Source organism: Leopardus geoffroyi, chromosome C1, assembly GCF_018350155.1.
Source record: "Leopardus geoffroyi isolate Oge1 chromosome C1, O.geoffroyi_Oge1_pat1.0, whole genome shotgun sequence".
Classification (NCBI taxonomy): domain Eukaryota; kingdom Metazoa; phylum Chordata; class Mammalia; order Carnivora; family Felidae; genus Leopardus; species Leopardus geoffroyi.
Window position 1 is genome coordinate 105,943,960 of NC_059328.1, and position 13,136 is coordinate 105,957,095.

Below are 13,136 nucleotides of genomic sequence, written 5' to 3' on the forward strand. Positions count from 1 at the left end.
CCATTCAGCCTCAAAGAGAGAGTGTTTGGGTTGATGGTATTTATTTCCTAGAGGAAACCCCTTCCTAGCCAGTTTCCCCTATCTCGCTTCACTCCCCCACCCTTTCCTATCAAAGGAGAGCATTGTTTAGTTTCTGTGTATGTGTTGATTGGTTTTGTTCATACTTCCTGTGAGCTTCCATCATTCTTTTTACAGTTTTCTATTTGAAATGAACTTTTTTTCCTCAACTCCTCCATTTTTTTAAACTTTGTCTCCCAGTCATTTTTCTTTCTTCTCCTGTGAAATTCCAGTCTGTTTGTTTGTAATGGCTGTAGACAATATGTATTTCTTTTTAAAGGTTTTATTTTTTTTAAGGATAATTTTTAAGTTTATTTATTTTGAGAGAGAGAGAGAGAGAGAGCATGCACGCAAGTGGGACAGGGGCAGAGAGAGAGAGAATCCCAAGCAGGCTCTGCATCCCTGAAGATTTTATTTTTAAGTAATCTCTACACCCAACATGGGGCTCAAACTTAGAACCCCGAGGTCAGGAGTCACATGCTCTACTGACTGAGCCAGTCAGTTGTCCCTGTAGACAATGTATTGGTAAACATCTGATTCCAGAAAAAGCTCCTTTCTGTTGAGTCTGAGGAAGACTTTGGCAAGAGTAAGGAGGGCAAGTTCTTTGCAGGGAGTTCAGTATATCTTATTATTTACCTTATATACTTAACTGAGCAATGTGGGTTTAACCCAGAAGAAGCACTATCCCAAAGATCAGCAGTGTTGATGGGGAGTGGTCTAAAGGAAGATAAGCGAGGGAAGTTGTGGGGAAAGAATGGGAAGAGGTCTTTTTAGCATACATAATGAGCTGAAGTAGAGTAGATTTCCAGTGAACAATGTAGGTAAACAAACTTGGTAAACTTCAAATTTTCATTGACAAGAACCTGTATAGGGACACCTGGGTGGCCTCAGTTGGTTAAGCGTCTGACTCTTGATACCGCTCAGGTCACGATCTCACAGTTTATGATTTCAAGCCCTGCTTGGGGCTCTGTGCTGACAGTGTGGAGCCTACTTGGGATCTTCTCTCTCCCTTTCTCTTTGCCCCTCCCCCACTCGTGCTCTCTTTCTCTCAAAAAATAAATAAAAATAAACTTAAAAAAAAAAAAGAACCTGTATAAAAGGGATGACAAGTAACATTATCTCTTATTTTCCTTGTAATTCCTTGTAATTGCCTTGTAATTGCCTTGAAGTGCATTGTTTGGGGCAATGATATCATTAAAATTTCTCTGCTAAAGCATGTACATTCCGATCCATCAAGAGTCCTTGCTTTTTCAGGATAGATAGAGCCAGGTTTGGAAGTAGGAGGTGGTGATCTGCCAAGAAATCAATGGCCATGAGTGGCTTATCCAGGAGACTCCTGTCTCTTCGGAAGGACACAATTTTTTTTCAACCAAAGTTTCAGTGCCAAGAAAACATATATGAGGCCTGAGAACCATGAAATTTGCCTTGTAGAAGTAAAAGTTTATCACTAGAGGGAAATGAAGAGGTATTTTAATTAACCTCATTTTCCAAATCTGGGAACTGAGGTTCAGAGAGCTTGTTACTAGTGGCAGAGGTGTTGTAGAAAGGCTGTATGTTACAGGATGAGTTTTAGTAATCTTGTAACTCATTTCCTTGCTACTTAGTTGGCTGTTATCTGAGGTGACCTCAGGACTGGTAGATCAAACTGCTTTGTAGCTTTTGTTTCTAGGAGCATCCTTGGCTTTCTGACTTTTTTCTAGAAGATCCTTAGGAAAACTTGACACTTGGTAGGAAACAACATTTAGCTTTCCTCTGGGATGTGGCTTGGTTTAGTCCTTATTGAGGCGGTGGTAATGGTACCTTTTTGTTTGTTTCTAAACAGTTTTTTGAGTGCTTAGGAGGTGGGCTGATACCTCAAACATATTTCTCAGTATTTTCATTTGGAGAACATGTTGTGCCTCGCACCTACAGGGGTGTAATTAAAATGGCTTTCAGTATTTCAGGGTAACAAGGACCAGAGAGATTGCTTTAGAAAGTGCAGCAGATAACTGGGCTGATTGTGTTTCTGTTTTGTGTAGGTTTTTGCTTTTGCCTTTTTTTTCCTTTTAAAACCTCTGGCTCTCACTCTTCTCAACCAAGAGAACCCCTGAGAGTTAGCATTTTGCTTCCCAAAAGTCTGTTTATATCTCTTTGTGCTGTGTGTAGGTATCCTTGACACGTTTGATGTGGTAGTATTGGAAAGTCATTGAACTAGGTCTCTGGGATTGCTTCTGAATGACTTGCCCAGGCGAAACTCCAGTTGTCTGAGGAATGAACATCCGGCCAGCCTCTGGCGTCCCCAAATTATATGTGTACTTCAAACATTGAAGTCAGTCACACACTGCCTCTTAGTTTTTCATCTGATGGATGATGTCATCTCATCTCCAACGGAAATGCTTCTGTTCTGAAAGTGCAGGGAGAGGCTCTGGTATTAAGGCCAAGTCTGTTTTGTTCTACACTCTGGTGGGGGGAGAAACAACTCTAATGTCGGAGGTTTTTATGGTTGGGAAATATCTTTATTTCAGTTATCTCCTCTTTTAAAGTCAACTTGTTTCCCCTTCTGAAGTTTGCCTTTTTATACTTCTCAGAGTTATATTGATGGTTTTTCTTTTCCTCTACATTTTCTCCTTCTTAATAGTGAATATTAGTCTGCAAGCAGTTCAGTGCTAACAAGCAAATATATGGAGAGTCACATTGGTGTTTTGCCAAGTGACTAGAAACCAGCCCCTCCAGTACCTTTTTCATCATAAACATGAGTTAGGGTGGGGCTGAGGACCAAAATGGAGTGCTTCCTTAAGACTGGTCCAGAGTTCTCAGAAAAGTACTCTGTGACGTGGTGTGATGATTCAGTGTTGTATTTTAGCAAAATTGATTGGATTGTTTCCACTTTAGCACTTGACTGGTTCAGCTGTTTTGAAATTATTTTAGTAACATTAAAGATTTCCCAGCTTATTTTCATAATTTAGAGGGTAGATCTTTTATATTTTTCAGGGCCTGGTATCCAGGAGATGCGCTGAAATTAAGTACCCGTTTTATAGGAAAATACTGATATTCTGGAGGACATGAAAGATAAACCTCTTCAGAGAGAGCCTCTTATATGTGCTGATGAATGTTTCAGGTTGTACAAACATCTCAAAGTGATTTGTGGCAGAGAGTGAGTGTAGAGGAGTCATGTAGCTTGGGATTGTGTGCATTCTGGACATTCTCTTTTCACATTTTTCTTCTAGTGTATCTCTGCAGCCGCTCAATATGATTATAATGAGCTTGAGATAATGTGTGAGGAGGGAGTGATATTGGTCTGTATGTGTGGGACTGTCTTGTAGTGGTTTACTAGGGAAAATGGAGTAGGAAAGCCATCCCTGTGTATCTCTTTTCTTTAATTATGAAATTATCTATGTAATTATTTTTTCCAGAAATTTTACATAGATAAGGGAAAATTAATATTTAAAATTACAAAATCAACCTAATTTTGGATCTTTTCATTGTATGTAAGTACATGTGAATTTATAGATAAGTGTTTTACAAAAGTATTGTACTATATAATTTTTTTAACTTTTTTCATATCCTATTCTTAAATATACATAAGAATAATAGTTTATATGTTCTATTTATGACATGATTTATATCACCAATCTCCTTTTGTTTAGATTTTTTTCTAATTACAGTATCTATCCAATAATAGTTATTACATACAATGCTGCAGTAAATATCTTTGTATATACGTCTTTATCCACTTGACTATTTCTTTAGGACAAATTCTCACTTCTAGGTCAATTGTACATATATGTTTTTAAGACTTTTTGCTAGGCATGACCAGATTATCCTCCAAGAATGGAAGACCCTCAAATAAAATGTACACACATTTTTTTTTTTTTCTTTTCAACGTTTATTTATTTTTTTTGGGACAGAGAGAGACAGAGCACGAATGGGGGAGGGGCAGAGAGAGAGAGGGAGACAGGCTCCAGGCTCTGAGCCATCAGCCCAGAGCCTGACGCGGGGCTCGAACTCACGGACCGTGAGATCGTGACCTGGCTGAAGTCGGACGCTTAGCCGACTGCGCCACCCAGGCGCCCCAACACATTTTTTTTTTAAAAGGGTAGATGCCTCTATACAAATGAGCTTTGCACCTGAAATTTTCTTGTCAATATGAAATCACTCCAGAGTAAAATGATTTGGGTTACAAATTTTGTGACCACTCTTGGAATTTTCTGCCAGAACTTCTCTTGTTTTTTGGATGTTTACTCAGAACTGCAAAAAAATCGTACATTTCAAGTATGGTGCTAGGGATCGGGTTAAGTAAGCCCTGTTCATAATTTTAAACTTTAGAGGGGTTTTGTTTTTGGTTTTTTAATATGCTTATTCTGCTGTAAGCAAGTAGAACCCTCGAAGTAAGTGATAACTTTCTGTTTTTCCTCATTTAGGTTTCAACTTTCTGTGCTGTGGGGTCAGCCGTAAGAGAGGTAGATCTGATGTGTATCTGTGCTGAAGAAGCATGAGCTCCTCGCAGTAACTAGCAGCCAGCTTCTTTTCCCCGTAACAGTGACAGACTTTGTGTAGTGGTCACTACATGGCCTTCTTCTGGGAAGGCTGTGGGTGTCTTGCAAGCATTATTTGATGTTAGCTCCCATTTCTCTCTGCCCTTCCCAAAAAAGATGCTATCGTAACACAGAAAGTTCTTTTCTTACAGTTCCACAGTATGATACAAATCAGTCAACTACCTTTTTGTCTCCCTCAAAATCTCCACATAACTTCCTTTCCTTTTGTTTCATTAAATTAGTCCAAACTCTTCTTCTTTTCCCTTTCTATTGCATTTTTCATTTCTCTGACCCTTCCCATCCTGTAGATAGGTTTCCTAATTCACAATGCAGATAATAGTTACTAGTTATTTATAGAGCATTTATCATATGTTAAATGTTATACGTGATTTATTTAATTCTCTTAACAGCCATATGAGGAACATGTTATTATTTGCTTATTTTATACATGAGGTAACCAAGGCCTAGAGAGTTTTCACTAACTTGTGCAAGCTTGCCTAGTTAGTGATGGATCAGGTATTCAAACCTCAGGTGTTCTGATTTCAGAGCCCACATTTCTACCCACTGTGCTGCTATTGCTCCCCTGACTAATCTGAAAGTCTGTGTGTGAACTAATGTGATTTTAAACCAGATTAACTATTTATTGTTGAATGGTTACTGACTGAACCAGGAATCCTTGGTGAAGGAGAGAGTAGTACAGAAGACAGCTTCCCCTTCTGACCTTAGCTCTCCTAGAAAAACAGCGAAATTCTGAGCTCTTCTGTGCATAAGATGTGGAGTTATTGATTCTTTCATTCTTTCAGAAAGTATCTTAGAAGTTAACGTGCCAAGGATTGGTAACGATTCTGCAGTCAGTTCCAAGATCCCTAAAACAAAACAAACACAAAGAGTTTGTTTATCAGATGCCTTCTTTTTGTCCACTGAAAATTCAATAATCATAAAAGCCTTATGCTTTTAATCAGAGCCAGTCATGGTCCCACACACACTAAAAAGAAAACTCTAATCTGAGATGGAGTTCTTTTTTTGTCTCCAAGTTATTGATGTTTTATTACAGAGACAAAAAGGTACTTTTCTATTACTAGTGAGGACCTTAACGTCTGTAAAACTGCTCTTGCAAATATTAGACTTGAAAGAGGTTTCTACTGCTCTAGAATACAGGCATTATTTGGTCCAGAACAAAGATAACTTCACTAAAAGAAGCAAAAGGTATTTTCCTACTCTTCTTGCCAGTAACAATGCTGGCCGTTACCAGAGGGACAGAATTGTCGTTATTGTTAATTTAAGATGGAGAGGAGGAGGACTGAAGGAGAAGGACTCTTATCAGTGAAAATGAAAAAAAGATTTCCTTGTCTCAAAGAAATGGGAGATCTCAGGGGAAGAAAATTGTGTTCATATTGTCTCTTAGAAGTTCTGAGATTAATTTAGTTTAGTAGAGTATTCTAGTTCCCTTGGTGCTTGCTTGGGCTCTCTAGACGCTAGGTGGCCAGGAAATTGAAAACAAAACTCTCTTAGAAGAGAGTTGAATTGGGGATTAGGAATGTGAATTCGTGTTCTGGCTCTGTCACTACCTTTGCTTTGTGATTTTTGAGCACATCCCTTAATGCTTTTGCTTTTACTTAAAAAAGAAGATTAGACTAAAATTCTCAAAGGCCCTTTTGGAATGACTTTTTTCATAATATAAATGGTTATTGATTATGACTGAAGGAGCTGAGTTTTCAACTTGTTTTGTTTAAAAATCAACTTTCATCAATAGCTATAGATTTCAGGGGCGCCTGGGTGGCTCAGTCAAACATCCGACTTTCCCTGTTGTGGGAGCCCCGCATGGGTCAGGCTCTGCACTGGGTGTGGAGCCTGCTTGAGATTATCTCTCTCCCTCTGTCTCTGCCCCTCCCCCTATCCTGGGGTGTCTCTCTCTTTCTCTCTCTCTCTCTCTCTCTCTCTCTCTCAAACAAACAAACAAACAAAAAACCCATCTGTAGATTTTAGCCAGACTGAGCTTGTGTTGTCAATTTTTAAAAATTCCCAAATTTTTTTGGGAATTTTTAAAATTCCCAAAGTGAGTACACCCTTGCATCTGTAGGTCTTTTACATTTTCTTCTTTCTGCAGAGTAACCAGGGTTCAATATTGCCATGGTTGTTTCTATATCATCTATTGGCCCACTCAAAAATAAGTTATTTGAACGATTAATTTTTTTCTGATGCAGCCTTTTTGTCAAGGCCTCATTTCTTGCTTTCAGTGCTGCAACATTAGTTGTTTAGAATGTTTCTTGGTCCAGGGCCTGTTAATGAGAAGGAGTCCCATAGTCATGAAGGAAACAGACTATGGACATGACTTGGGAATTTAGTGCAATATATAAAGAATTTTACTTCAGAACTTCATCTGGGTGCTTTTTACCAGAGAAAACCTCTCAGAAAGAAGCCAGCTCAGACGAAGAAGTTGATTATCCAGACTTGTTTCCTTCTGTGGTATTTTTTCCCTAAACTTTTAATTATAAAATTTTTAAGCCGTACGCAAAGTAGAACGAAAACTATAAAGAACCTCCTGTGCCCATCATCTAGCTTCAGCAGCAATATTTTGCAAGTTGGTTGCATCTATTCTCCCATTTCCCTACCTCCACCCCTTAGAATATTTTAAGGCAATCCCAGTCTTCATGTGATTTCAGCATAAATACTTCATAATGTTATTCCTACAGATCAGGACTGTATTTTAGGGGGAAAAGGAGGGAGGGAATTATGACATAACCATAGTAGTATTGTCACATCTACAAAATTAGTAGTAGTTATTTCTCCTCTCAAGGTTCCTGTCCCAGAAATCTTTTTAGTTTACTACTTATCTGATCAGCATCCAAACAAGTTTCATACATTATACTTGGTGGATATGTCTCTTAAGTCCTTAATTTAAATGGTTCCCAAAGCCTGTAGTACTGTTTTAAGGGTCAAAGGAGATACGTTTGTAAGCTTTCAAAGTGCTATACAAATAAACATTTTGCCAGTGGAAAGAAATACTTTCTAAAAAAGTATCAGCATTTCCGTTGAGTCTTGCAGTCAGCATTAAGGAAAACTAGGAGGATCTGCCCAAGTGATAGCAGAAAAAAAAGAAAAATTTGTGAGCTCCTCTAGGTCAGGAACATAAAGCTCTGTCCATAGTGCCTGACATCGTTCCTGACATGTAACAGATGATCAATTAATAGTTTTTAAATAAATTAATGAGGTGGGGGAGCAGAAATAATTCAACATTGAACTGGTGTTGGGAGGTGTTAAAATTGAGCTGGCGAGAGGTGGGTCCAGGACTTTCTTTGTTTTTTAAAAAAAAGTTTTTTTTTTTTTAATGTAGGTTTATTTTTGAGAAACAGAGACAGAGTGCAAGTGAGGGAGGAGCAGAGAGAGAGGGAGACACAGAATCGGAAGCAGCCTCCAGGCTCTGAGCTGTCAGCACAGAGCCCAACGCAGGGCTCGAACTCACAAACCGTGAGATCATGACCTGAGCTGAAGTCAGATACTTAACTGATTGAGCCACCCAGGTGCCCCTCTAGGACCTTCTTTATAGCTAAGCTGTCAGCCTCCATATCTGCCCCCCTTGGGTAATGTGCTCTCCTTTCTTGTAGCACATGCCACGTTTCATGGTGTGGACTGATGATGTAGGCTTTTTCAAAATTTATGTATTTTAAAAATAATCTCCACACTCAATGTGGGGCTCAAGCTCATCACCCTGAGATCAGGAGTTGCATGCTTCACTGACTGAGCCAGCCAGGCACCCCAATATGTAGGCATTTTAATAATAATCCTTGAGAGTTTTGGCTTAGAGGGGAGAGGCAGGCCCCCAGTTTCTCAGGAGAAAAGTTTTTCCCTGAGTAAAGTAAATTTTAACATTGGAGCTCTGCCCTATACTCTGTTTCCCTACCCAAAAAGAGAATGATATATATAGATCATGGATATGGATTATAAGATAATAACATCTTTATCAGAGAGAATTTTTCACAAAGATGCTAGAAAACAAACTTTCTGCTAAACCATATTCTAGTCTTATCCATAGGGATGAATCTCATTTCCCTTAAACATTGGCTGGCTGGCATTACCAAGCCCGGTGTTGCCATGCTGAGTTGGTCTCCCTCCAACCCCCCAACTTCTCCTTCACTTCCCTCAGCTCCTCTTCCTCCTCCTTCTGTACTTACAGAAGAGAAAGTTTGATTATGAGGTGAACAGGTACAATGCTGTTGACTCTTCAGTCTCATGGACTTCTCTAGTAGACAGTTTCTTATTGGCAGAGCTTTGGACCAAGTGGTCAAGCCTTAGCAGGTGGTATCTGGTTCCTTGAAATGTCACTCTGTTCTTTATTAGGTTTGTAGACCAACCTGGGTATTAACAGCAACACTGGTAAAATTCTCTAGATATTTTTCTCTTCCCTTCCATTGTTCATTTTTGTTAGATTCGAGCTCCAGTCTGTGCCACAGGGGCAGAACTTCAAGCAAGGAATAGAGTAAATCTTAGGTCCATGTTCTCCTCTTTGAAGAGAATATTACTTGGTCTGATTATTACTATTTGGATCCCAATATTGTTCTAACTGCTTCAACTATAGTGTCCTTGGGATTAATCCCAGTTTTGCGCTTGCTGATAGCTAAACCATTGGCACCAAAATTCTGCTAAGTGAACTCCTCCCATCCTGGTTCTGGGTACTTTTGCAAGAGTGTAGCAGCTATAGAGCTACAATTTTTGTGGGATAAAACTAGGAAAGGATAAAACTAGCAAAATAGAACTTTTCAGGGAGTAAGAAAGCTATATACCTAACTCTGTGCCTTGAAATCACTTAATCTGCCTTTTTATCTGCATTGTTTAACTTTGTCCAGTGACTACTTCTCTACAGAAGAGGAAATACTGTCAGACTAGCGCTGGATGTTGGCTTTTCTTGATTCTGCCAGATCGCTTCCAAACCTCTTCCTCTGGGATAAAAAAGGAAGGGATAGGCCAAGCATTGACCAAGGAGTACAGAATCTGTTCGTCTTCTCAACTGAAAGCCTACTGATTTTCTCATTGAGAATCACTGATTCCATAGTTGCATGTATGCACTTGCAGGAGGGTTGGGGAGGGGGGGCGCGTTGGGAGGAGCCAAGTAATTTGAGATGCTGATTAAAATTTCATGAAGGTGTAGGTAATTGAACATTAAACCTTGCTACGGGCCCAACTTTGCTCTTGCTTTAGAAATCACAGAGTTGGGGCGCCTGGGTGGCTCAGTCGGTTAAGCGTCTGACCTCAGCTCAGGTCATGATCTCACAGTTTGTGAGTTTGAGCCCTGCGTCGGGCTCTCTGCTGTTAGTGCAGAGCCCGCTTCAGATCCTTTGTCTCCCTTTCTGCTCCTCCCCCACTCATGCACAAGTGCGCTTTCTCTCAAAAATAAACATTAAGAAAAAAGAAATCGGGGTGCCTGGGTAGTAGCTCAGTCAGGCGTCCAACTTCGGCTCAGGTCATCATCTCATGGCTTGTGAGTTTGAGCCCTGTGTGGGGCTCACTGCTGACAGCTCAGAGCTTGGAGCCTGCTTCAGATTCTGTCTCCAGCTCTCTCTGCCCCTCCCCCACTCTCTCACTGCCTCTGTGTGTGTGTGTGTGTGTGTGGGTGTCTCAAGTATAAACAACAACAACAAAGAAATCATGCAGAAAGAAAGTATTTGTATAGCACTTTATAGTCTATTTGATTTAGCTTATCTAATCTTTACATAAGCCTTCTAATATAGGTTCTTTTTTAGTTAAGTATAGAGAACAATTTTCCTGATTTAAAAGAGATTTGAACCCAGCTCTTCTGATTTTTAAATAGCTCAGCATGTTGACTCTTGGGTAAAAGGTTATAAGATATAAAAGGTTAGACTTTTTTTGGTGGTGGTGGACACTTTATTGTAGGTCAGTAGCAGTTTTAATCCTAAATCTGAATCATCCTGGCTTATTGTTCCTTGGAAGCTTAGTTTAGGATTCCATTACTAATTTACCTAGTCTTTTACCCAAGTAAGTTGATGATTGAAGATGAAGCATCTCTAAAGGGTATAGATTATTGGGCTCTACTGGTTTTTCAGTTTTCTGGGTCATTTTATGCAGCATATCTTCCTAACAGCTAGGTGACATTTTCATTGCTTCTGTTTTTGGGAAGAGGAGTGAAAACCATCTGTTCCCCATTTTTTGCCACCCTGACTCACTCACTATAGGGAAGGAAATTTTACTGCTCTGTTTATTGGTAACAGAAATACTTGGTCTGTGGCCTCTGTACAACTAAGGGCTAATTATCACAACCTTGCCTCTGAGCCCAGCTGTATTCTGAAATTCTCAGGGCCCTTGATCAGTTGTCTTAAACAGTCATAATTAGAGCTTTACCTTATTGCCCTTAATCCCATGTGTCTGTTGCCTCACCATTAATCCTTATACATATAGTGGAACTGGGGTCTTCCTACTCAAGTATTAACTTACATTATTGAAGATCCATCCCATCAGGCTCCTCTTTTTAATTTTCTTTAATATGGCTAATCTTTATTCCCTTTGAATTCATTAGAATTAGATTAAAGTGATATATCAGTAGTCTTTGAAGGTATAGATCAATAGTCTCCAATATGAAGGGGAGGACAGTCTGTCTCTGAGTGTTCATGTGTCTCCAGTATGATCATGGATGAAAGTTATGGGGATGACAGACCCTTGAGAATTGATTTAACCTTTCAGGGTAGGTTTTCTACAGATAGGTTCTTTTAATCACTTTAGCTAAATATATTCTTAAAAATCTTTCCTAAACGTAAGTGAATAAAAGTCATAATACGAGATTGAACCACACACTTGTCTTACACATCTGCGTTGATTAAATATTTGGTAAGTAAAACTCACTTTAGTAAGTAAATGCCAACAAATTCCTGTTGGGTTTACAGCAGAAATCAAGGTGAGGAGGTAGAGATGCAGAATCTTCATTATTTTGACATTGCGTTTTCTCGTCTTTAGCTGCCTCATTTCCATAGATCAACTCTTTACCTTTTTTTCTGAAATAATTAGGAGTAAAGCACCATAGATAGGCTCTAAAACTTCTTACCCTTTTACCTCTATAGGAAAAATTATCAAGCCCTAGACTCTCCAGTGGGTCTTTAGGTATCTCTTATACCTGTTCTCTTTCAGCCCCGGTATCAAATGAGACCCTCTTGACTGATGGTTAAATGTATCAAGAACAGATATATTTTCCAGAAAAAATATGATCACTTGAGTAAGAAAAGGGACTAGAACAAGAATGGAATATGCATAAGGGTTCTGTGAGTATGGAGGAAGAAGAGGAATGAATATTTAAAACCCCTTCCCAAAAGGATCTAGTATCAGAGCAAGAGGCAGGGGCTCATGGGTTTAGTTTGACGCAAACCCCGATTGTTTCAGTGTGCTTGATAGAGATTGTGGGTACTAGTGTGTGTGTACACACTTGTAATTGTGTTTTGTTTATTCTTTTAACAGCATCTGGAATCAAGAGACCCATGGCATCTGAGGTGAGTTTTATATTGATATCATGTTTCTAAAGCTTTAATTCTGGGATAGAAGGATACCTGTTTATAACATCTTTATTTTTAACCCTCGGATCTTGGAAGCTAGACTAGATTCTGACATGTCTTTGGTAAGCTAGAAATTATACAACTACTTTTGTTGCAGTTTATTGTAGGTATTAATAGCTCACATTGATGATTACAAAAATTTTTTTTTAGCGCTTATTTTTTTTTTTTTTTAATTTTTTTTTTTTTTCCAACGTTTATTTATTTTTGGGACAGAGAGAGACAGAGCATGAACAGGGGAGGGGCAGAGAGAGAGGGAGAGACAGAATCGGAAACAGGCTCCAGGCTCTGAGCCATCAGCCCAGAGCCTGACGCGGGGCTCGAACTCACGGACCGCGAGATCGTCACCTGGCTGAAGTCGGACGCTTAACCGACTGCGCCACCCAGGCGCCCCAGCGCTTATTTTTGAGAGAGATACAGAGCGCGAGTGGGGGGAGGGGCAGAGAGAGGAGACGACACAGAATCTGAGCTGAGCTTAACCAACTGAGCCACCCAGGCGCCCCTATCTTTTTTTTTTTTTTTTTTTTTTTAACGTTTATTTATTTTTGGGACAGAGAGAGACAGAGCATGAACGGGGGAGGGGCAGAGAGAGAGGGAGACACAGAATCAGAAACAGGCTCCAGGCTCTGAGCCATCAGCCCAGAGCCCGACGCGGGGCTCGAACTCACGGACCGCGAGATCGTGACCTGGCTGAAGTCGGACGCTTAACCGACTGCGCCACCCAGGCGCCCCAGCGCTTATTTTTGAGAGAGATACAGAGCGCGAGTGGGGGGAGGGGCAGAGAGAGGAGACGACACAGAATCTGAGCTGAGCTTAATCAACTGAGCCACCCAGGCGCCCCTATCTTTTTTTTTTTAATGTATCAAATACAGTGTACCAGAGAGTAAATAATTTACTTAAGTGCCCTTTATTCTTAATTAGTCCTGTAAACACCGCTGTGAACTAAGTACCATTGTTATCCATGTGTTACAGATAAGAAGAGTGAGGATTAGAGGTTCTGTAACTTGCCCAGGGT

At 39.9% G+C, this 13,136-nt stretch overlaps 1 protein-coding gene across 11 annotated transcripts in view; it reads left to right on the plus strand.

Moving 5' to 3' along the window:
* PIP5K1A (phosphatidylinositol-4-phosphate 5-kinase type 1 alpha) overlaps positions 1-13,136 on the plus strand; it is a 40,619-nt gene that overhangs the window by 8,537 nt on the left and 18,946 nt on the right. For 6 of the 11 annotated variants that reach the window (XM_045479171.1, XM_045479170.1, XM_045479175.1 and 3 more), the window contains exon 2: positions 12,030-12,061. In XM_045479171.1, coding sequence (XP_045335127.1) covers positions 12,050-12,061 — 12 coding nt within the window. In that variant the 5' untranslated portion in view covers positions 12,030-12,049. Of the gene's footprint in view, positions 1-4,457; positions 4,497-12,029; positions 12,062-13,136 lie in introns of all 11 variants that reach the window. The other 5 variants (XR_006712747.1, XM_045479172.1, XM_045479174.1 and 2 more) reach the window with 1 other exon arrangement.